Source organism: Lepidochelys kempii, chromosome 1 (genome assembly GCF_965140265.1).
Source record: "Lepidochelys kempii isolate rLepKem1 chromosome 1, rLepKem1.hap2, whole genome shotgun sequence".
NCBI classification, from domain to species: domain Eukaryota; kingdom Metazoa; phylum Chordata; order Testudines; family Cheloniidae; genus Lepidochelys; species Lepidochelys kempii.
This window is the reverse complement of record NC_133256.1, coordinates 106,310,865-106,335,285: the sequence shown is the minus strand read 5'-3', so window position 1 is coordinate 106,335,285 and position 24,421 is coordinate 106,310,865. Positions and strand designations below refer to the sequence as shown.

At 42.8% G+C, this 24,421-nt stretch overlaps 1 protein-coding gene across 8 annotated transcripts in view; it reads right to left on the bottom strand.

The window, feature by feature from the left end:
• The window catches only part of MYO16 (myosin XVI), a 607,668-nt gene that overhangs the window by 148,699 nt on the left and 434,548 nt on the right, over nucleotides 1–24,421 (bottom strand). For all 8 annotated transcript variants that reach the window (XM_073349543.1, XM_073349573.1, XM_073349563.1 and 5 more), the window contains 2 exons: nucleotides 24,165–24,306; nucleotides 11,448–11,520 (listed from right to left, as the gene is read on the bottom strand). In XM_073349543.1, the coding sequence (XP_073205644.1) occupies nucleotides 11,448–11,520; nucleotides 24,165–24,306 (215 nt within the window). The remainder of the gene's footprint in view (nucleotides 1–11,447; nucleotides 11,521–24,164; nucleotides 24,307–24,421) is intronic.

The window sequence follows — 24,421 nt, the reverse complement described above, 5'->3', positions numbered from 1 at the left end:
ATATGTCCACCTTTCAAAATAATTGGTTTCTTGGGAGGTTAGACATGTCCTAATAGTAATTAAGCAACAGATCAAAGCGATTGGGTCGGCAGCAGAGAGAAATGGCCAGGGCAGTAGAGAGATGGTGTAGAAAGAGGTGAGATAATCAGATCCAAGTACAAGGTAAAGAATAAGACATTAAAACCTTATTGTGAATGTAGGGTGGTAGATCTTGACTTAAATGACAAATATTATTTTTACCCTGTTAAAGACCAAAATGGAGCTCTAAGCCACTTGTTACATTTGGAGTGAGGGGAGTGAAATACTTGCAGCTGCTCCTTGAGGCATTGTGCTCATGGCCACTGTATTGTCTCTTATCTCCCACAGCAGCAACAGCATTGTAACCATTGTGCACCCTGTCCCATTCTGCTGCCCCAGGGCTTGCCTAGCTCTGCTGGCTGATGCAGAAGCTAGCAGGATGATGGCTACACCACTGCTTACCTGTGCATATGGTCTCTGAAAAAAAATGTGGGAATTCTTGCAGAGCTGAGCAGATAACACTATGTCAAGTGTTCACACGACCTCTAAAGAATTACACGTGGATCTGCCATACACTCTGTAGTAAAGCCAATGGATAATTGGTAAAATATAACTGATGTTCTCTGTTGAGTCATGTAACATCTTCTCTTTTTACATCTATCTACCGACATAATATACAATGAATTTACACTCTTAGATTTCCAGAAACTAGCTGAGGCAATTGGACAGGTAATCTAAAATAGGTTTAACGACTGTATTGACTAAGATAGGTCACATGATTGAATCCTAAAACACTAAAGTCTCAGCGAGCTGTAACTGAAGAGGAAACACACTGAGAAATGTAATTTTTTTCCCCACTTATTGGTGCATTTATGGTGAAATTCCTTTGAAATTCCGATTAGCCTGTGCAAGACCTTCTATGCCACTTAAATTCCATGTTGTAACTATGAAGGGGGAACCTGAATGGAGCAGCCATGAAGGTAGACCTATGCATTTCCTGCATGCCTGAAGATGGCTCTGAACCGACCCCAAACACACAGGCTGATGAAAAGTGCAGCACGATCCAGAGAGGAGTCACAGGACCCATGTTTGTCCTGTGACCCTAATGCTCCACCCAAGTGGTGGTGCAGCACAGTCCAGGGGATAGAGCATGGAACCGAGAGTCAAGACATCTGGATCCTGTGCCTTGTTCTGTCACCTGTTGTATAACCTTGGGCACGTTCCTTAACCTCTCTGTGCCTCTACTTTCCCATCAGTGACATGAAAGTTATGATACATACCCTCCTTTGTAAAGCATTTGGAAGTCTGGAGATGAAAAGTGCTATTCAACAACTAAACACCATTGTTATTCCAGTCTATTGCCTGGATTAGTGGTGCAGGAGAAAGGAAGGGCTGTGGTACAGTACATTTGTCCTAATCTCAGATTGTGGATGATGATTTCTCCCTTTCCAACCTCTGTATAAAGCCCTGGTACTCAGGGGCGGCGAGTTATATGGGCCCGTGGTGCCCGGGCTCCAGGAATATTCAGGGCCCGGGGGACGGGCTCCACCAATTTTGGGGGCTGGATCTCTCCCCTGGCCCCACCTGCCACCCCTGCGTGACTTCCCCAGAGCGTCTCCTGACCCCACCTGCCGCCCCCAGGTGATTTAAAAGGGCCCAGGCTGGGGACCCCTAGCAGCTGCTGCTGCCGCTAGCACCAGTGCAGCGGGACTAAGGCAGCTTCCTGCCCAGCCATCCCATGCCGCTCCTGGAAGCGGCCAGCAGGTCTCTGTGGCCCCTGAGCCCCTGCTCAGAGGGGTGTGCGGGCCGCTTCGGGAGCTGGCACTGCCCGAGGTAAGTGCTGACAATCTGACCCCCTTCTACACCCCAACCCCCTGCCCCATCCCAAAGTCCATACCCCATACCCAAATTCCCTCCCAGAGCCTTCGGCGGAGGGTGAGGGGCGGGACTTGGACCCGTTCTGGGCACCACCAGAAATTATCCAAACTTGTCGCTAGTGCTGGTACTCGGACTTTAAACAGGTAATGTGAATCTTACTCTTGGAGCACCATGCCTGGTTCTTCTGAAGCTCTTTGGGCTTCTTGGCAACAGTGTAGGAAACAAATATTTTGGGAAAATGGCATAAATAATAACAATAAATAACCTCAGCCACCCTCCCTCCCATTGCTTCTTAGCCCTGGTCTACACTAGGACTTTAGGTCGAATTTAGCAGCGTTAAATCGATGTAAACCTGCACCCGTCCACACGATGAAGCCCTTTTTTTCGACTTAAAGGGCTCTTAAAATCGATTTCCTTACTCCACCCCTGACAAGTGGATTAGCGCTTAAATCGGCCTTGCCGGGTCGAATTTGGGGTACTGTGGACACAATTCGACGGTATTGGCCTCCGGGAGCTATCCCAGAGTGCTCCATTGTGACCGCTCTGGACGGCACTCTCAACTCAGATGCACTGGCCAGGTAGACAGGAAAAGAACCGCGAACTTTTGAATCTCATTTCCTGTTTGGCCAGCGTGGCAAGCTGCAGGTGACCATGCAGAGCTCCTCAGCAGAGGTGACCATGATGGAGTACCAGAATCGCAAAAGAGCTCCAGCATGGACTGAACGGGAGGTACGGGATCTGATCGCAGTATGGGGAGAGGAATCCGTGCTATCAGAACTCCGTTCCAGTTTTCGAAATGCCAAAACCTTTGTCAAAATCTCCCAGGGCATGAAGGACAGAGGCCATAACAGGGACCCGAAGCAGTGCCGCGTGAAACTTAAGGAGCTGAGGCAAGCCTACCAGAAAACCAGAGAGGCGAATGACCGCTCCGGGTCAGAGCCCCAAACATGCCGCTTCTACGATGAGCTGCATGCCATTTTAGGGGGTTCAGCCACCACAACCCCAGCCGTGTTGTTTGACTCCTTCAATGGAGATGGAGGCAACACGGAAGCAGGTTTTGGGGACAAGAAGATGATGATGAGGAGGAGGTTGTAGATAGCTCACAGCAAGCAAGCGGAGAAACCGGTTTTCCTGACAGCCAGGAATTGTTTCTCACCCTGGACCTGGAGCCAGTACCCCCCGAACCCACCCAAGGCTACCTCCTGGACCCAGCAGGCAGAGAAGGGACCTCCGGTGAGTGTACCTTTTAAAATACTATACATGGTTTAAAAGCAAGCATGTGAAAGGATTTATTTGCCCTGACATTCGCGGCTCTCCTGGATGTACTCCCAAAGCCTTTGCAAAAGGTTTCTGGGGACGGCAGCCTTATTGCGTCCTCCATGGTAGGACACTTTACCACTCCAGGCCAGTAACACGTACTCGGGAATCATTGTACAAAAAGCATTGCAGTGTATGTTTGCTGGCATTCAAACAACATCCGTTCTTTATCTCTCTGTGTTATCCTCAGGAGAGTGAGATATCATTCATGGTCACCTGGTTGAAATAGGGTGCTTTTCTTCAGGGGACACTCAGAGGTGCCCGTTCCTGCTGGGCTGTTTGCCTGTGGCTGAACAGAAATGTTCCCCGCTGTTAGCCACGGGGAGAGGGGAGGGTTGAGGGGGTAGCCACGCGGTAGGGGGAGGCAAAATGCGACCTTGTAACGAAAGCACATGTGCTATGTATGTAATGTTAACAGCAAAGTTTACCCTGAAAGAGTGTAGCCACTGTTTTATAAAATGTGTCATTTTAAATACCGCTGTCCCTTTTTTTTTCTCCACCGGCTGCATGTGTTTCAATGATCACAGGATCTTCTCGTTCCCAGAGGCTAGTGAAGATTAGAAAGAAAAAAAAAACGCACTCGTGATGAAATGTTCTCTGAGCTCATGCTGTCCTCCCACACTGACAGAGCACAGACGAATGCGTGGAGGCAAATAGTGTCAGAGTGCAGGAAAGCACAAAATGACCGGGAAGAGAGGTGGCAGGCTGAAGAGAGTAAGTGGTGGGCTGAAGACAGGGCTGAAGCTCAAATGTGGTGGCAGCGTGATGAGAGGAGGCAGGATTCAATGCTGAGGCTGCTGGAGGATCAAACCAGTATGCTCCAGTGTATAGTCGAGCTGCAGCAAAGGCAGCTGGAGCACAGACTGCCACTACGGCCCCTGTGTAACCAACCGCCCTCCTCCCCAAGTTCCATAGCCTCCTCACCCAGACGCCCAAGAATGTGGTGGGGGGCCTCTGGCCACCCAGCCACTCCACCACAGAGGATTGCCCAAAAAACAGAAGGCTGGCATTCAATACATTGTATTAAATTAATTGTATTAAAGTGCTGTGTGGCATTTTCCTTCCCTCCTCCACCACCCCTCCTGGGCTACCTTTGTAGTAATCCCCCTATTTGTGTGATGAATGAATAAAGAATGCATGAATGTGAAGCAACAATGACTTTATTGCCTCTGCAAGCGGTGATCGAAGGGAGGAGGGGAGGGTGGTTAGCTTACAGGGAAGTAGAGTGAACCAAGGGGCGGGGGGTTTCATCAAGGAGAAACAAACAGAACTTTCACACCGTAGCCTGTCCAGTCATGAAACTGGTTTTCAAAGCTTCTCTGATGCGTACCACGCCCTCCTGTGCTCTTCTAACCTCCCTGGTGTCTGGCTGCGCGTAACCAGCAGCCAGGCAATTTGCCTCAACCTCCCACCCCGCCATAAACGTCTCCCCCTTACTCTCACAGATATTGTGGAGCACACAGCAAGCAGTAATAACAGTGGGAATATTGGTTTTGCTGAGGTCTAAGCGAGTCGGTAAACTGCGCCAGCGTGCCTTTAAACATCCAAATGCACATTCTACCACCATTCTGCACTTGCTCAGCCTGTAGTTGAACAGCTCCTGACTACTGACCAGGCTGCCTGTGTACAGCTTCATGAGCCATGACATTAAGGGGTAGGCTGGGTCCCCAAGGATAACTGTAGGCATTTCAACATCCCCAACAGTTATTTTCTGGGCTGGGAATAAAGTCCCTTCCTGCAGCTTTTGAAACAGACCAGAGTTCCTGAAGATGCGAGCGTCATGTACCTTTCCCGGCCATCCCACGTTGATGTTGGTGAAATGTCCCTTGTGATCCACCAAAGCTTGCAGCACTATTGAAAAGTACCCCTTGCAGTTTATGTACTCGCCTGCTTGGTGCTCCGGTGCCAAGATAGGGATATGCTTTCCCTCTATGGCCCCACCACAGTTAGGGAATCCCATTGCAGCAAAGCCATCCACTATGACCTGCACATTTTCCAGGGTCACTACCCTTGATATCAGCAGATCTTTGATTGCGTGGGCTACTTGCATCACAGCAGCCCCCACAGTAGATTTGCCCACTCCAAATTGATTCCCAACTGACCGGTAGCTGTCTGACGTTGCAAGCTTCCACAGGGCTATCGCCACTCGCTTCTCAACTGTGAGGGCTGCTCTCATCTTGGTATTCATGCACTTCAGGGCAGGGGAAAGCAAGTCAGAAAGTTCCATGAAAGTGCCCTTATGCATGCGAAAGTTTCGCAGCCACTGGGAATTGTCCCAGACCTGCAACACTATGCGGTCCCACCAGTCTGTACTTGTTTCCCAAGCCCAGAATCGGCATTCCACAGCATGAACCTTCCCCATTAGCACCATGATGCATGCATTGGCAGGGCCCATGCTTTGAGAGAAATCTGTGTCCATGTCCTGATCACTCACGTGACCGTGCTGACGTCGCCTCCTTGCCCGGTATCGCTCTGCCAGGTTCTGGTGCTGCATATACTGCTGGATAATGTGTGTGGTGTTTAATGTGCTCCTAATTGCCAAAGTGAGCTGAGCGGCCTCCATGCTTGCCTTGGTATGGCGTCCGCACAGAAAAAAGGGCGGAACGATTGTCTGCCGTTGCTCTGATGGAGGGAGGGGCGACTGACGACATGGCTTACAGGGTTGGCTTACAGGGAATTAAAATCAACAAAGGGGGTGGCTTTACATCAATGAGTATTTCAGGCAGGACTTCACGGAGGGTTCCAATAAGAAATGGTGCACCTAAGTAATTGTTCTTATTGGAACAAGCAGGTTGGTCTGGCCTCTGATTGATACATGGCTAGATTTACCTCGCTGCACCTTCTCTGTGAGTGACTGCGGAATGAGTCCCCTAGACGGGGGAGGGGGAGAAGCAAATGAGTACAAAACAAATCTGGTCTATTTCTTGTTTTGATCCACTCCATCTATCTTTTACATCTTTGGCTGGCAGCAGACGGTGCAGGACTGCAAGCCATCCACATCTCATGGCTGCTCGGCAGAAGACGGTGCAGTAGGACTGCTAGCCATCCTCATCTCTTGCCTGCCTGGCAGAAGATGGTACAGTAGGACTGCTTACAATCCGTATCGCCTGCCTGCTCACCGTAAGATGGACTGACTGCAGGACTAAAGAGAATGACCTGGTCAAGTCACTTCTAATGTAGTCCCTGCACCCATGTCTGCCCGACGTGGCCAGGAGCACCTCGGACATGACGATGACGGCTACCAGTCCTACTGCACCGTCTGCTGCCACAAGGCAAGGGGTTGCTGCTGCTGTGTAGCAATACAGTACCACATCTGCCAGCACCCAGGAGACATACGGTGACGGTTACCTGAGCGGGCTCCCTGCTTGCCATGGTATGGCGTCTGCATAGGTAACTCAAGAAAAAAGGCGCGAAACGATTGTCTGCTGCTGCTTTCACGGAGGGAGGGAGGGAACGGGGGACTGACGATATGTTCCCAGAACCACCCACGACAATGTTTTAGCCCCATCAGGCATTGGGATCTCAACCCAGAATTCCAATGGGCAGCGGAGACTGCGGGAACTGTGGGATAGCTACCCACAGTGCAACACTCCGGAAGTTGACGCTTGCCACGGTACTGTGGAAGCACTCTGCCGAGTTAATGCACTTAATGCACTTACAGCATTTTCTGTGGGGACAGACAAACTCGAATATATAAAAACAATTTCTAAAAACCCGACTTCTATAAATTCGACCTAATTTCATAGTGTAGACATACTCTTAGAATCATTGGCTGTGTCTTCTCGATTGCACACTCTTTTGGGCAAGGAGAACTTTCTACTTATGTGCTTGTACAGCTTCTAGCACAGTTAGGCCTCACTCTTAACTGGGACTTTTGGGGGTAACAGGCATAATAAATAAGATAATATTAAACACCCCCAGGGCAAAAGTGGATACCTCCACTATTTAGGGGGAGTAAAATGAAAACAGAACAGAACAAAACATAAAAGGACAAACTGTAGAAGTGAGGGAAAAATGAGTCACTTACCTTTCACTGAAAAGTGCTGCTACTGTTATTCCCAGACTACTGCTACCGACAGAGAGGGTCACATGACCATATAAGCTATAAACATGCATCGGGACATTTTTAAAGGAGTTTTTAAGTTTATGGAGCAAATTATTCCATGATTCTCTTGATCTTATATTGGAAATGTAATTTCCAGTGAGCAGTAATGCTCTTAGCCTGTGTCTTCTTGCATTATTATTACACTATCAGTTTTTGAACTTGTGATGCAATGGTTTTCTACTATCAACCTCTACTGCAGTTACCATTAGTTATTTATGTGCTAACATTGTTCCAGAAAGAATGACTTGACCTACTATTGAGAAGATTTATGTGGTTTAAACTATTGATGCTAAACAAATACAAGTGAAACAGCATACCCAATACTGATTTTAACGTTGAAGCTTTCTTCTTTTATGTGATCTGTAAAACTCATCTGCTAGTTAGTGCCCAGTCATAATCGTCTTGCTTTCAGAAGTTATCAAGCCGGATGGAAATGGCAGAGTGGGAAGACTGGTGGGAGGCTCAGTATTGGGTTTGCTTTTTGTTTTAGAATATTTCAGGGCTAAACCCCTCCAAGCCCCCTGAGGGAAGGGACAGTTAGCTAGTTGGCTGGAGTCCGCCTCAGTGAACACTGGAGACAGAGACTTCTTCCTCCTGGGGAGACCTCTGGTCATGTTGGGGTGCCTGAAAGGTTCACAAGGAGTGCTGCTCCAACCAGGACTCTACCACAGGAATCGGCAACCTTTGGCATGTGGCCCATCAAGGAAAACCGCTGGCAGGCCAGGACAGTTTGTTTACCTGCAGCATCCGCAGATTTGGCCAATCACAGCATCCAGTGGCCGCAGTTTGCCATTCCAGCCCAACAGGGGCTGTGGGAAGCAGCGGCCAGCACATCCCTTGGCCCACGCCGCTTCCTGCAGTCCCCATTGGCCTGGAACGCCAAACTGCAGCCAATGGGAGCTATGATTGGCTGAACCCACGGACGCAGAAGATAAAAACATGTCCCGGCCTGCCAGAGATTTCCCTGACAGGCCGCGTGCCAAAGGTTGCCGATCCCTGCACTACCACATTGGAAAATTCTAAAAGTAAGGGAAAATGGTTTGAAAACCCCTTTTCACTAACCCTGAGAAATATAGTCCAAGGATGTTTGGAAATCAGAACTGTAGTTTCACTGCTTCTGCTGACTAGCTCTGCACGAAAGCATTTGCCTGAAACCAACACCATTTCCTGGATTCTGCAGGGACTGTAGTTTAGATACCCGAGAACTAAGAAACTGCTACCTGATTACAAGTATGAACGTCAACCAGGAGGAAGACAGGGTCTCCCTTCTTCTCTGGCACACTCTGAAAGTAGAAATAGCCCGATAAAGGCACAGCACAACTGTGTGTCCTTCAAGTTATGAATGTAGTGGAAGTAGTGACTTCTTTCCTCTGGCCCACAGAGTTAACGATGCATCCCAATCCTGGAACTAAACCAAAAGAAGATACTTTGTGGGATCAAGAAACTGGGAGAGTGGTGAAGTCTGATTTAAAAAATCCTAGTTTGAGGTAATTACAATAATTAATTTTTACCTGGATCTGAGTCTTCTTATGTGGGCTAAGATCCTAGAAGCTAATATTTAGAGGCATGATCAGTAGCTGTTTTCCCACTTTTTCTCAGACCAGAGAAATAGCTGAGTTGACGAGGAGGCCAGAAATCATTTTCAGAACATTTTCCCTGATCTCAGAGAAGATGATCCTTTGAAGGCAAGTAACTAGCCTACTACTGAATGGATCTGTAAACTGGATTGCATCTTGCTGTCATCGCCAGCGGCTCCAATCAGGATCAAGCCCCCATTGTACAATTAGATAGGAAGATCTGGTCCGTGTCTTTTAATATAATTACTTTTATTGCTTACTGCTCTAATGTCTTGATTTTTATAGAAGAAATTGGTATTTGCAGAAGTGTAAATTACTATGTAACATAAAGAAGCTGGAGATTGATTCAAACAGCAATACTGTCACTGTATAATGCATAATTGGTTGTGAGCATATAACTGTAAGTGGATCACCAGCCAGGGTAGTCAAAACAAAGTCCAAACTCACTTTCAATTCCACATCTCTTTTCTCAGAGCCGGTTTTAATAACAGACAGAAAATACAAAAAGATTCAAAATAACACAAAACAGTGGGTAACAGACGCTTGCCCCACTTTCCACAAGCTGGATAAGTAGAGAACACACACTTCCCACTAGATAGTCTTTCCTAGCTACCCTCTAGGGCTCCTACCCAGTCCACAGAGAAGGATTTCCCTCAGAGTATTTCCTCAACCCTCATCTTCCCAAGACCAACAGAGAAACCTTCCTTTTTTCTACTCTCCAGCTGACCTGCCATCATGAGTCCTGTTTACACACTACAACTCCCAGCAGTCCCTGATCTTAAAGGATTCAAGAGCTGTAAAAGTCACATTGGGATGTGTGCCTGCACCCCAAGACCCAGTGCTCTCTTGCAATAATCATGTCTGACTACGTGATTTGAACACTTACTACAGTGAACAAGAGTAGGACAGTACCCCTTTAAAATAGTTTATGGCCTTTCAATAGCAGTCACAATGGTGTTTGTTTAGAAGCTGTCAGTATCTATCCTGGGCAGCAGGGCATATGTAGCTTAGGCTTGCCTGGTGTGTATATTTAGTGAACACAATTATTTGGGTCCCTGTGTGCCAGTATGGTTCCTACATGTTATGTCTGTTGTATACAAAGCAAAACATACAACACCTAGAAATCACTGCTTGGGTTGAAAAACCTACAAGGGGTTTTTCAATTCTCATATGACTGAAGTGTGTGTATTATGTAGAAAAAGCAATAGATTGGAATACTTAGATAGTATACATTAATATACAGGCTGTTTAATTAAGGTATCCCTGATGTTTATTAGAATCTCTTTAAAATTCTGTCTCCTTTCAATTTTAATATCTCAAGTGTCCATTTGACTTGATACTATGGACTGTGCTTACAGATAAAGGTTAAGGACGAGATTCTGCCCAGCCCTTAAACAAGTGTGAAGTGGGTTGGGGAGATGGAAGGGAGTAAGAAGGACCACCTCTTCTTGTGCAGTCTGCACAAGGATTGGGGGGAGTTGTAATCTCTGCATTTAGAGAAGCTCAGGAACTGTTTCCTAATAACTCCCCAAGGCATACTGAGCCCAAAGATGTCATCTTGAGGTTGGGGAAGGATGGGGAGTAGGTTGAGTCATGGTTCCACCATGCTGATTAGCAGAGATTGCTGACCAGGGAGGGGGGAGGAGAGTATGAACAGGTCAGAAGCCAAATTGGAGGGAATCAAAGAGAGCTGGAGAGAAAGTTGAGCCATCCATAAAATAAAGAATTTACTGGGGGGAAGAGAGCAACCTCTACATTTCCACTGATTTCACAGCATAATAAACCCTTTGGCTTTTCTTGCTACTGAAGTAACTTCCCTTCCTGCTACTTCTTTAATTTTCCTTTGCTGCTGCAGTACACAATGAACAACTGAACAATAACAGACATCTTCTTTCAGTTCTGCAGGCAGAGGTCATTATGGTTTGTAAAACATTCAGTTCTGAAAATCTTTGGATCCAACAAGTGATGCTAAAAGGTGAACACATAGTTGTACAATTTTAACAAAGTGTTTGATTTTAAATGGATTTTTAAGCATTCAGAATGCTAGATTAATTTATTTTCAATGGTTTTAATTCAGCTTTTTAAAAAGTCACGTGCTGTAATGTCATACAGAGGTGAATCTGCCAATAATAGCACTGAACATAATGTGATATTTTCATTCTATTCTTTATCCAAAGCGTCTGCAGACCTCTTGATCTTACTTCTAATCCAGTCTACTATCCTCCCACTCACTGACCTAGTTGAAGTATCAGTTCCATAAGCAAGAAACCAGACAGCAATAAGTACTTCTCTGAAAATATTTTTTAAAGCAGATACTATTGTTCTCTCAAGTGATTATGTTAGATGTTTACTAGATTCTTTTAACTCTGCAAAGCCTGAATTTTAATTCAGAGCCACAATGGTAGAATGGGAAGAATTTATTTTAAGAGCAGTTTTTCTCCTGTGTATGACATTGTTTTCAGTTGGGGCAAATGCTTGTTTTGGCTCAAAATATAAAAGCAGATAAACAGCATTTATACTTGCAATCAATCCAGCAAAATAAAGCTTCTTACCTGTTCATATGTATTCTTTTGAAATTCCTCAAACCCAAAGATATCCAATATTCCAATTTCAAATACCTGGTCACTGAAACAATAAGATAGTACAGGTTACAGGTATTCAAGCAAATGGAACATTTATTGCTCCTGTCTATATAAGTTTTGTTCGGGGATGCAAGTACTCCACCCACTACAAGTTGGTATGGTGTACATAAACACTCCATGTACATGATAAAGCTTTGTGACAAACTGCACTAACTTTAACTGTCTCATCAGCACCCTACCCCATTACCCATCTTGCACAGGAATTGTAAATATTCCAAAGCTCTAAGCAGTTTTAATAGCCACCATTTAAATATAGAATAAAATAAGTCCAAAAAATGTTTCACTTGTTTACACTAAGACCAACATTTTCAAACATTCAGGAGCCCATCTGAAAACTCAGATGTGAGATGGGCAGCTCGTGGGAATGGTAGGTGTTTGGATGCACTCAGTTGCCCAAGCATCCATTTTTCAGCAGGATTTTTCCAAAACATCTGTACCTATTTCCTGTGTGCTCAGTGCAGAGTGGAAATGCCAAATGGATGCATATTAGCATAGGAAAATTCTGAACTTATATATGCTAATGGCACTTGGACATTTAGTGAGCTGTGTGAAGCATCATTTTCAGCCACTGTTGGAGATTACCCAAACCTACAAGATTTTAGTCTGGTGCTAATGACAGTGCAGACTAGGAAGCTCAACTGCACAGATCTAGACATTGACAACACCATTATAAAAACAAACAAAAGAAACCCCCCCAAACCCTTGTGGACATACTGCCAGGCAATCACCCACCAGCTGTATGTGGCAACGTAAAACAGAAGCTGTGGGCTCAGGGTGTAAACCAGGTAACAGTTAATAGGGGCAATGGCAGGATGTAAGAGCTGTGGTATGACGCCAGATCTAGCTACCAAACCCATAAACCCTGGTGCATACAGCTATCATACTCATAGCACAGGTTTGTCTTTGATTTCTTTTGGTTGCATTTCCTGTCATCGGTCCCCTCTGAAGGAAGTGTGAACCATACACCGGGACCGGTACAAATGGTAAGTTCACCATAATGTAGAATTCCTGAATAATTTAATGCTGGGTCTGCCTACCCATAGAGAAGCTCGTCTTTAACCCTTGGGCTTTTACGTTTAGGAAGCCCTTTTAGGGTTTAGCATCTACACTGTATTTTAAAACCTGCAGCAGCAAATCTCAGAGCCCAGGTCTACAGACTTGGGCTTGTGAGTCTCATGCTCAGGCACTAAAAACAGCAGTGTAGCAGCTCAGGCTGGAGCTTGGGCTTTGAAACCAACCTTCCCTAGGCTTCAGAGCCCCAGCCCAAATGTCTACCTAGCTGATTTTAGTGCCACAGAGTGAGCCCTGCAAGCCCAAGTCTACAGATCCAGGCTCTGACACTCATTGCTGTGGGTTTTAAAATGCAGCGTCGTCATACCCTTAGACACAAAGAGGATTTACTGATGCCAATATTGTCCCTGATGGGTCCTCGGAAAAGAAACGAGCATTGATGCCAAGTGGCACGGATGCCAAGTACTCTGGCTGGAGCAGAGGACATTATTGCTCCAGGTCAGCCTCCACAGCTTCCTTCATGTCATCACATCATAGAGGTACTGGACAGATTCAGGGGTAAGCCTGTATCTCTGTATGACCTATGGCTCAGGAGGGTCAAGGAAGGCCATCTGAGGATCATAGAGCCTGAGAGGAAGGAAAAACCATCTCTGCTTAGAGCCTCGACCTCTTTTCTTCACTATCCTTTCCCTGAGTTACCTCAGAATGTATCCAGCTCAGTTAGTTGGGCTACTGCAGCCTCTTCCCACTCCCAGTTCCCCCAGTGAAAACTGTCACTCTAAACCCTGCTACATGTATCTCTAATCCTTTCACCTCCTGCACCCTGCCTCTCCTGTCCCCTAATCCTCACTATCCTCCTCTTTCCCGACGCCACTTGTGTACTCCTCAGTAAAACCTGTCTGTCTGTCTGAAATTTTTATTTGGGGATTCTTACACTGTGTGCTGTCTGTTTCAAAGGTGCACAGACTTCAGAGCAGCCAGTGAGGAGCTGATGTGTGAATATCTTCCTCCAGTTTGTGTACCCTGCCTTAATCTGTCCAGTTCAATTGCCCAAGCCACTGGGCATTCAGACAACTTTGAACATTCTTAGCAGTGGCTATTTTCACACATCAAAACATTTGAAAGTGTGGGACTTAGGTAGGACACAGCAGGCTACCTCCACCATTCAACAGCTGTCCCTCTTACTTGAGCTTTGTTTCCATGATCAGCATTTGGGCTTTAGCAGAACAGACATCTCCTCTCTCTATAGATGAGGATGCCCACATAAAGCTACTTGTCAGCAGTGCATATCATCCCCATTAATCAAATATGTATATTAGCTAGTTAAGCCAAAAAAATAAAGTATAAAATACTAAATCCTCAATTGGTGTAGTTCCACTGAAGTCAATTCAGCAGCATCCATTCACACCAGGGGAGGATCTGGCCCTAAATTTCAAAACAGCACCTCCTTACTTCAACCCACTCCCCAAAAAACCTCTTACATTCAATAAAACAGCAGAATTATCAACCTCCTTCCTAACATTCTGAGCCTTCCTCAGAGATAGGCAAAGCATTTTTAAAAGCCTTCCTCAGATGTCATACCCCAAAAGTTCCCTTTCATTTCTGAGGAGTAGTAGTTCAATACTAGCATTAACTCTGCTGATCATTGCAAGACTGACTATATTCTCAAACGACAGGGCAGAGAGATGCATAATAAATCTGGACTAGACTGACTTTGCTGGGTGGGAGAGGTTATCATGAGATCAATTAGCATATATGAGGAAATTTCTTCACCAAGAAACAGAGAAATATCACTGGCTACATTTCTAATAATGCAACCCATTTTAATTTTTTGGTTTAAAAATGTAAGCTTCAGTCTCATGTACTCATGATTCAAGTCTCCATTTGAGCAGAGATACACCAGCCTTGTACTCTCTGCATTTTCAAGAGGAACAGATGAATCATCCCTAATTTTTATACTTTGCATTTATTCACAAGTTATAATAGCAAACAGCATGGGTCTACATTAAACCCAGGGAGAGTTACACACACCTGATAAAGGGCAGAATTTGAACCACAGTCATTTTCAAAAGGAACATCTACCATCTTCCTTGAAAATACTGTCTATTCTCTTAAATACTTAGCATGTTATCGTTTTAGTAAACACATTTGAAAGTTGGATGAACACCAGAATGCCTTTGTTATTTCTGGATTGTCAAACATCCTCTGATTTACCTTTATAGTATTTGCAAAAAGATGGGTTCTCCCATGCCTTTCCCTCAGTTAACCTACATACAATATTGTCCAAAATATACCCTATTTCTAGGGTTTTCAACAATGGAATCCTACAGACAACTATATATAATAAACACAAGGATCACCACAACTACCTTCACAGATTCAGTAAACATTCCAAACAAGAAATCTGTTGTCTACAGCCAGGCGTTTAGATACCACAGAATATACTCCAAGGAGAAAGTCTGGGATATACACCCTAACACATTTAAAACCACCTTCCCTTAACAAAGAGACTTCACCAGAGAAGTAGATCACATCATGGAACAGGCCACCCAAATACCCCGAGAAAAAGTGCTTCAATACAAGAAAAAAAAACCCCACTGACCACACACCTCTAGTTCATAGAATCATAGAATCATAGAATATCAGGGTTGGAAGGGACCCCAGAAGGTCATCTAGTCCAACCCCCTGCTCAAAGCAGGACCAATTAGTTGTCACCTACCGCCCTACACAGGAACCCATGTGGGCTATCATTAAACAATTACATCCTCGATTAAATGGGGACCACATTCTGAAAGAAATTTTTTCCAAACCCCCTTTTCTGGCCTTCAAATAACCCCCAATCTTGCCAAGCTTATAATCAGAAGCAACACAACTTCACAACAGACCAGAACACACAACTCAAAGTAGCACCAGACCCTGCCAGAACAACAGATGCAAAACTTGTAGATATATCTCCACTGCTGCAATGATCAATACCTCCAACAACACACCTTTCAAAATCCATGGGTCCTATCAAAACATGTGGTAGACCTCATCCAGTGCACTAACTGCCCCAAGAACAGTTATGTAGATGAAATGAAACAATCACTACACTCATGAATGAACTCATAAAGACAAAAATACCATATCATCTGTAAGTGAACACTTTTCAGAAAACAATCACTCCATATCTAATCTCTTGGTCCTTGTCCTCAAAAGGAAACCTGCACAATATCTTCAAAAGACAAGTCTGAGAGTTTAAAATCATGGACTCAAAAGGACACTGGATTTATGGCTCATTACAACAACCTTTAACCCTCCTTTCTCCTCTGACTGCAGAGGTGTCAGCAGCTCACTTCACCTTGAATAGTATTTTGCAACATGTGTTAACTCCTTGTGCTTAACAATTTGTTCTGCCTTGTAGTTAGCTGTGACACTCTTAAGTATCTTTCCCAGACCTGAGGAAAAGCTTTGTATAAGATCAAAACCTTGTTTCTTTCACCAATAGAAGTTGGTCTAATAAAAGATATACCTCACCCACCCTGCCTCTATAAATTTCAAGACAGATAAAGTAGATAAAATAATTCTTCACCTCTCCCAGAAAGCCTAATACCTTTCCATGTAACTTCCTCTCAGATCAATATCCGGGGGCATGCTTTCCTTGTTTCACCCCTGTGTAACCCTCTCCTCAAGGCTCCCTCTCCTAAAGTCCTATGTTAATACTATTAGACAGAGCCTTGTCACTGCCTGTGAGATTTTCCTTCTGATGAATAAGAGAGTTCCATGACTTCCTTAACCCCAGCAGGGTGGTAGGTCCCTACAACAACTGGCCATAGTAATGATCAACATATCCCCATCTGAGGCATCCAAGGACCATTGCTGTACCGCATCTCCAGAAATCCCCAAGGAGAAATGGGGTCTGCTATCTTGAGCAGCATAGTTTTAACTAAATCATCTTGCACTTATATTTGGACACACCTGAAACCACTAAGCCTTATCCCAATCCAGCTTCTAGCCTGACTGGCACAGAAGATCTTCAGAGGATAGAGCTGGCCAGAAAATAATAATTTTGTTTCACAAAAAATTTTGATGTTGTGAAAGTAGTCTTAGTCCCAATGTGGAAACTGTTTCTTCCACATCCCAGAAGCATGCCCTAACCATTGGGATACTGTCTATTTTTGACAAAAAAAAAAAAATGTCCAAACTGACACATTTCCATGAAACATGTTGACAGAAAAAAAGTTTTGTCAAAATAATTTGATCAGCTCTACTTCAGATTCCTGGCCCTTGTGTCCTCAGTGAGCTCATCTCTCTCTCTCTCCACACCCGTATGCAGTGCAGTCACACTACATAAATCGGACTAGATTTTTTTCCCTTTTAATAAGAGTCACCTAGTCTGGCTACAAGAGGCTACATCAGAATAACTGCATCCCCACACTGGTCCTTAAGCCTGTCTTCCTGTCATCATAGTGTAGAGCTGGAACAATGGATTTGATTAAGAAATCCAGTAATTATCTTTGTTAACTTTTTGCCCATTTTCGTTAACTTAAATTTCAACAGACAATGTAATATATTAATTAAAATAATATTTTATAGTTGGCTATAAATTACTTCACTACATTGTGTGTGTGTGTCCTTATCCCACTCTAAGACTCTTCCCTCCAAGGAGAGGGTTGGGACATATTTTTCTTGCTTAGCTGTCAATCATACTAATTCCAGCAAAATTACTTTTCTTAAATTAATCATAACAGAGATTTCCACAGCAAAATAGAAAGATCTGTTCTCTCATGTTTACAAATCAAGGGGAAATGCCACCAGAAATATAAAGGGATACATATTAAAAAGAAAGAATTTTCTTTCTCAATAGTCCTTATTTTACTTTACTTTTTTAGGATTGCTCAACAATACTGACACTTAGACAATGTAAATATTGAGCCTTTCAAACGTAATGAGAAGTAAAACCAATATCACAAAATAGGAATATTGGCTATAGAGACTTCTTTCTTTCAATAAGCAAAGTGCGTGCTTCTATATTACTAGGCCATGTTTAATGAAGGTAAGAAAGCAGTGCTTGTATTTGGATTCTGGATGGATTTGAAATTCAGTTACAATGTATTAACTAAGCTTTTTGGACAGTAGTAACTGATTATTTATTACTATTGTGATTGAAATATTTTTTCAGGCTTCACACACTTCATAGAATATGAGCCAATATTGGAAGAATTTTTGCAACTCCCCGATTACCCTGTAACTTTGGAATTGATTAAAATATGACACAGATGTGAACCACACCTGAGATTTCAATTTGAGGTTTCAATTTACAAAATAATACCTCAACTATAATGCTTTGAAACATCCCCAGTTTTGCCTTTTTCAGAATGAGTTCTCTGTAATTTTTTCCCAGTTAGACTAGCAACACCTTTTGTCCTTGAGGTTGAATAGCTACGTTAAAAATAAACCACATAAAAACAGTTGCCAGCTCCTAAGAGCAACTCATAGATACCAGGCTTTCTGAGTGATATTGTCATGGCAGATGTCGTATCAGTGATCATGAGGTGCAGTTGACCCATTTGCAATTCCTGGGAGAGATGGACAGAATTCCCTTACAATGGTTCTGCACACTCATTTCAGAGCAGTCTTACAAGTCGATACTGAGTAACTACTCTTCTGCTCCTGAAGGTTTTCAGCTGTGGAAATCTGTAAAGTTCAGTCATATCATCCCTTTGGTTCAATATCTATGTAAAGCAATGAGGTGCGACTGTGAGGTGGTATGGTTTAACATGTCATCACTATGATGGCACTCAGCTTTACATCTCCTTTTCATATGACCCAGACACAGTCCTCTCCCTGCTCCTCCAACATCTGGCAGTGACCAGGATGAAAGCAAGCTGGTTTAAGTTTGATCTGGATAAAGCAGAAGTGATACTGATTAACAAGGGGAAGTACTATGAGGATTTGATACAGTATATAACCTCTCTAACTGAGGCCTAGTTTAGGCATATATTCCTACACATCCAATGCCAGAAGAGCAGTTCACCTTTGCCTACAACAATTATTAAAACATAAAAGTAAAGGTTGATGGGACTGACTTAGTGGGTCTCTAATTCTCTTGATTATTCCTCTGAGGCACTGTGGAGGCACTGACTTTTCTGTTTCCTCACTCCTCTGAGGCCTCACTGGTATATGCATATTGGACATGAGGAGTGGGGGAGGAGGAAGGAATCACAGACTCAACATCTGATGCTGCAGGTCCGTGCATGACTAGTACTGGGTGGTGAAGATTTTCTTCAACCACAGTATCCAGGTTGATTCAAAACCTTTCACAGTTCACTCAGTGCTAGGAAGGGCTAACTTTCCCATCTCTTGAAAGGCTAGATTTGTTCTGCAGTTTAAAAATCTGTTTTTGTCTTTTATGAGTAAGCACAAAAAACCCAACAACAATGCATACTGGGCCAAAGCTCAAAAATGACATTATGCCCCATACCGCATTACGGATTTTTATTTTCCAAATCATGTGGGGGAATGTTGCTTCATGCTGTGGGTTCGTGTTTTCAGTTGAAGAGTCCCCCTATGATCCCCTCCTATTGCTGAGCTCAGTGACAGATGAACAGAAATTTTTGTCAAGAAGGGAAAAAATCCTACTGATTTCTTCTCCAAGGCTGATAGCTATATACCTCAAAACTATCTTGCATGTGATCTTATTATAACTCAAATGATGCATAATGCATTGAAAGGAATTTTGTGATTGAGATTTCCAGTATTTTCCTTGTGCCAAAACAAATGTTGCCACTGCTATATTCTGTCAATATTTGAAAAGATTTTACTATGGATAAAAAATTACACTTTTGAAAGATGCAAAATATGGTTTCAGAAATATTCAGAAGATGACATTTGAAAGGGAAATTGCCTATGGCTGACTTGACACCATGGATACAAAGCCATAATCAAAAGCTAACCTCATTTGCTAGTCTGCAGTGCCTCAAATATTTTGGCATTAGCCATATCTCCAGGTCATGAAACAGGGAGACTTTTTCTTTTGCTAACAAATTACTATAAACATAGTACCTGCTACTTTGTAAGGGGCATAGGTAGCAAGGCCAGACAAAAAACTAGGTTTTCCAAACCAAACATACTCAATTCAATATTTTTTTCATCAGTTAGAAAAAGATAAACATTTCCTGAGCCTCTTTAGGCATTGCTAGTATCTGTGAACAGGCCCTCTTTCAGCTATGAGTCAGGACTTCCTGATGTCACATTAATACATTGTATATTGGTACTAATGTCAGACGCTCTAGACTTGACACTTCCAAAGGGTAATCAAATAATTGAAATTGCAGCAGTCAGTGATATTTGTTTAAGGCTCTATTATCCAAGGCTCACAATCAGCAAGTTTGTTAGCAATACAATAAATCTTAGCAATACAAGGTCTTAAAAAACCCTCATGCATATGGTTTGTAAAATACAGTAGATAGAACAGAAGCATCTAATATACCTGAAATCAAAAAAGTTAATAAATATTATTTTTAACAATGATGAGCATTAACAAGCATTTGGAGTTATTTTTCTCTCGATACATTTTAGAACTCTAATCACACAAGATTAGTTTTCTGTCATAGTGCCCTCCTTAAAAACAATATCATACAGGACAGACAAAACTGTGAACATGAAAGTACCTTGTAACCAGCCTACATTTGTATTAATGGTTATAATTATGCTGGTTAATATAAAAATGGTGCTTTAGTTAGACAAAATTGTGAGTCACTATGAATGAACAAGTTCAATTTTCCGGAAGGTGAATAATAACTCTATCATTACATTGTCATTAAAACTGCTGCTGTACATTGATTTAACAGGCATTATCCATTCATGTGTTTGTCAGATTCTGGCAATGCTTTTATCTACTTTGCACCTAGAGAGTATGTTCTTGCATCTACTCAGTAAACTTTTTTCCCCTTAGATCTAATGGCAATCACCCGTTTTGCTTCACCTGTAAACCAGCCATTAGCTGTTTCATTGTAAATGAAAAAATCAATATTAATGATCAAATTCTAGTAATTCCACAAAGAAAGTGAAGCCCAGGATTTTTTTAGTAATGCACTTTGATTTTCAATATATTGAGTCAGATGTTTCTAGCATGTTAGCATCTAATTTTATTGTTCTATAAAGTCTTGTTAAAAGAACTTTGTAACACACTTTGGGCCAAGTCTTATTCCAAAGCACACTGTTGCAATCCCACTGATTGCCCTGGTGTAAATAAGTAAAATTTGATCCGTAAACTGCAGATGTATGTGATAAATTGCATTTATTCTATCTCTTTGATTACTTCGCCTGCACTCTGCCCAGCTCCACCAAGACAACCGCTAAGATTCCAAACCTCTGAGCATCTTCAAACAGCTGCCATATTATAGTCCGAATAGGTAGCACTGTCTTTCATTAAGGTTGCCTGACTATTAGAAACAACTTGACAAATATATCCTCCCCACCAAAATGTAGAACTCTCCCCAAGCATACTCAGTTACAACTGGATGAAGTATAGGATGAGTCCTGTACAGTGACAGTTTAAGGTCTAATATCTTAAGATTGTGTTAGGGCTAGAAAAAAGAGCCACTGGGCATGAAAGACACCAGCTCCTAGCTTTAATAGGTCCTGAAATATCAAACCTTAAAATCACAGATTATGATGTACAAAAAAAAGCTATTTCCAATAATTTTAGAGGTTTTTAAAATGTGTTGTATGTTTTCCTCTCCCTGCAAAGCCTTAATAATTGGACTCATGGTAACGATGGCTGTCTACACTACAAGTTAAGGGTCTGTGATGGAATACACACCTGAGTTCACACCCTACACACTATTATAATAATCTTTGTCCAAAGTATGCCTTGTGAGGTACCATTTGAAAATTCAATTTGTTGATAAAATGTGAGGCAACACTGTACGTGAAGTTATAAGATTCCCCTCTATGCTTTTTAAAAAATGGTAAGACTCATGTAGTACCATACTGGTCAAACAGACCTGTCTTGAACAAAGGAGTGTATGTTTGCCTTAATTGGCATTTAAGCTGTAAACAGAGTCACCAAGCAGGAGGGGATAACAAAGGATGTTCAAACAGGACGAAAAATCAGCAGGGAATATCCTGCCACACTGACTTTGTCTCCTGGTTCTCAGCTGGAAATGTTTTTCAAGAGAGGGACTGAAACCATAAAAAGGAGGGACAAACTGCCCCTAGGTATCCCTGTCTCTCTCCCCCTGTCCACGTCATTCTCCATACCTGAGAAGACAAAAGCAAACAGCTGTTGGACCCTTGAGGAAGGGTCCTGAGCTGAAAGCTGGGGCAGTAAACTGCTGGAGCATGTGGTGAGAAAGTTGGTTTTGCAACTAAGATAGTTTCTTAAATAGATATTAGTGAGCATTGTTTCTTTATTTTTCTTGTAACCATTTCTGACTTTTATGCTTCATTACTTGTACTCACTTAATATTTGTTTCTTTGTAGTTAATAAACTTGATTTACTGTGTTATCTAATTCGGTGTGTTTAAACTGAAGTGTCTGGGTAATTATTTAAGGTAATAAAATGGCATATTATTCCTCTAAAGAAGTAGCAAATTTAATATATTTCTACTGTCCAGGAGAGGGCTGGGCAGTACAGGTCATATATTTCTGGGGGAAGATCCAGTACTGGGAATGGGCTGGGGTCACCCTGAAGTATAACTAAGGCTGGCGGCAGCCAGGGTATAGCTGGCAGGCTGCAGTTACGTGAAGACCCTTAGGATGTGACCTGCATGCTGGCAGGCTGTTTGCAAGTGGCCCAGCTGGGCGCTACTACAGAAGAGCATGCAAGGGTGGCACAATCCCCCACTAGTCTGGATTGTGCCGCGGTATGTCAGAGGGTGTCATTCCCCTGCTTGTGTACACATACTGGTACACATACCAGCTGAGCCATGCCAAATACAAACCCATCTGCAACTGGGGGATATGTACTCAGCACAACTCAACTGTGCCTCTACTGCGCTACCCGCGGGACCATGGCTACACTGATATTTATATCTGAGCTAGTTCAACAAGAGCTAGTGCAAGTATGTGTACCTGAGCAAGGGAATTACATCCCAGCTCATAGTGTAGGCATAGCATGGGCCCAATTCATCTCTGTGCCAGAGCTGAGCTGGCCCAAGAAGCTCAGAGAGGAGGAAAGGGCAAAATATAGCTCTGTGCCACATTGTGCCTCCCTCATCATGAACAGACCAAAGACAACTTCTGGCACAGATTAGAGCAATCTGAAGTTGCTCTAACTTGAGCCCAGTTGCATGTGGCTCTAAGGGACTGGTCCAGTAGAAGCATCCCAGGCGAAGTCACCTTCCACCTTGGAATGCCTCCAGTACATCCCCTGCACCGGCATTGAGCTGGGTATGCAGCTCTACTCTAGCCAGGGAAGCCCTTTATATTGGGTGAATTCCCTGATGCCCAGCTCTGGTAGCTTTAAAGCCCTTCTATGATATTAAATCTGTATGAAAGAGATGCAGAGCAATTTTGGCTCAGCGGCTTTACAAATGGATGGATTTTTTAAAAAACAAAACTAATATTTCTAAAATAGTATTTCTGCTTAAGTATGTGGCCCGGGCAGCCTGTCGGACTGTGGTATAAAGGGATTATTGGCACTTGTTAAAGACGACTCACAGAACTCACTTGTGGTTCACCACTTGTGAAGAATGCCAAACCGGCATGTATTTGGTAAACATGAAAAAGCCGGTATTTATCAGTGTGTATGTCACATTTTGAATCTTAGTTAAGACACATACATATTACAGTATAATTAGACTTCTTGTTTTAGTTTTCTGTCTGAATTCTGCTGAGATTTATTTTTAAGTTTTTTTTGTTTCTGAATGGCTCCATTAATGCATTTTAATAGGCATTCATGTTTTCCAAGAAACCATGTCAGATGTAATTTGTTTGAGTTTAGCAGATGATTACCTACAGACATGTAGAAAATACTCCTAAGGTTTCATTCAAAGAGAAGTGACATTTAAACATGTATTTGAAGGCTTTTGAGCTGAATTTTGTTTTTAATAACCTGCTCAACGTCATGAGATATTGAGAAGAATAATAAGTGAGCTTTGCATCAACTAAATGCCAACCAGACCACTACTTGTTAAATATCTTATCTGATGCCATAATGCCAACTTTTAAAATATTAGTAGTAACAAACACCATTATAGAAGAATATACAGACTAACACCAATAATTTACATGAAAAAAATAACATGCCTACTAACATAAAGCAGTGTCATATCAGAGCTGACCAACTTTGGACTCAGCTTAGAGCAGTTACAGATTTGGTTTCTATGCAGTTAACTATCTAGATACATAAATATTAGACACTGACTGGTGTAGAAATAATAACCTCTCTCTTTGGTCTGTAAATTCATTTGCATACAAGCACACAATGTACATTTTTTCATCAAGCAGTGATGGAATTGGAACACTCCATGAATGATCAGTAACATCACTAAGCATAACTGGAATGCTATCATGAAATGCTTTAATGATGGCTACATTGCCCATGTATCTTTTGTACGTTAGATTATTTTAAATAGGGCATCAGCATGTAAGATTACCAATGGGATTAGTTAGCACCTGAGTTCCTACCTGCTGGTCTCATATTGATTCTGGAGGTAGTAGTTGATTGTGTTCACTAAAAAACTAAATAAACGACTATACAGTGACTTTGCCAAAAGATCTTGGTAAAATTCTGCAATCTCTATAGTGTGTCTCCTCGTGATCATGTCTCCTAAGAAAGTAAACACAAAAAGGAGAAGAAAACATGATTATAAAGTGTATAAAATACTTTAAAAATACTTGTTCTCATAATAATCTCTCTGTCCAGCCTCTTCACTTGTCCCATT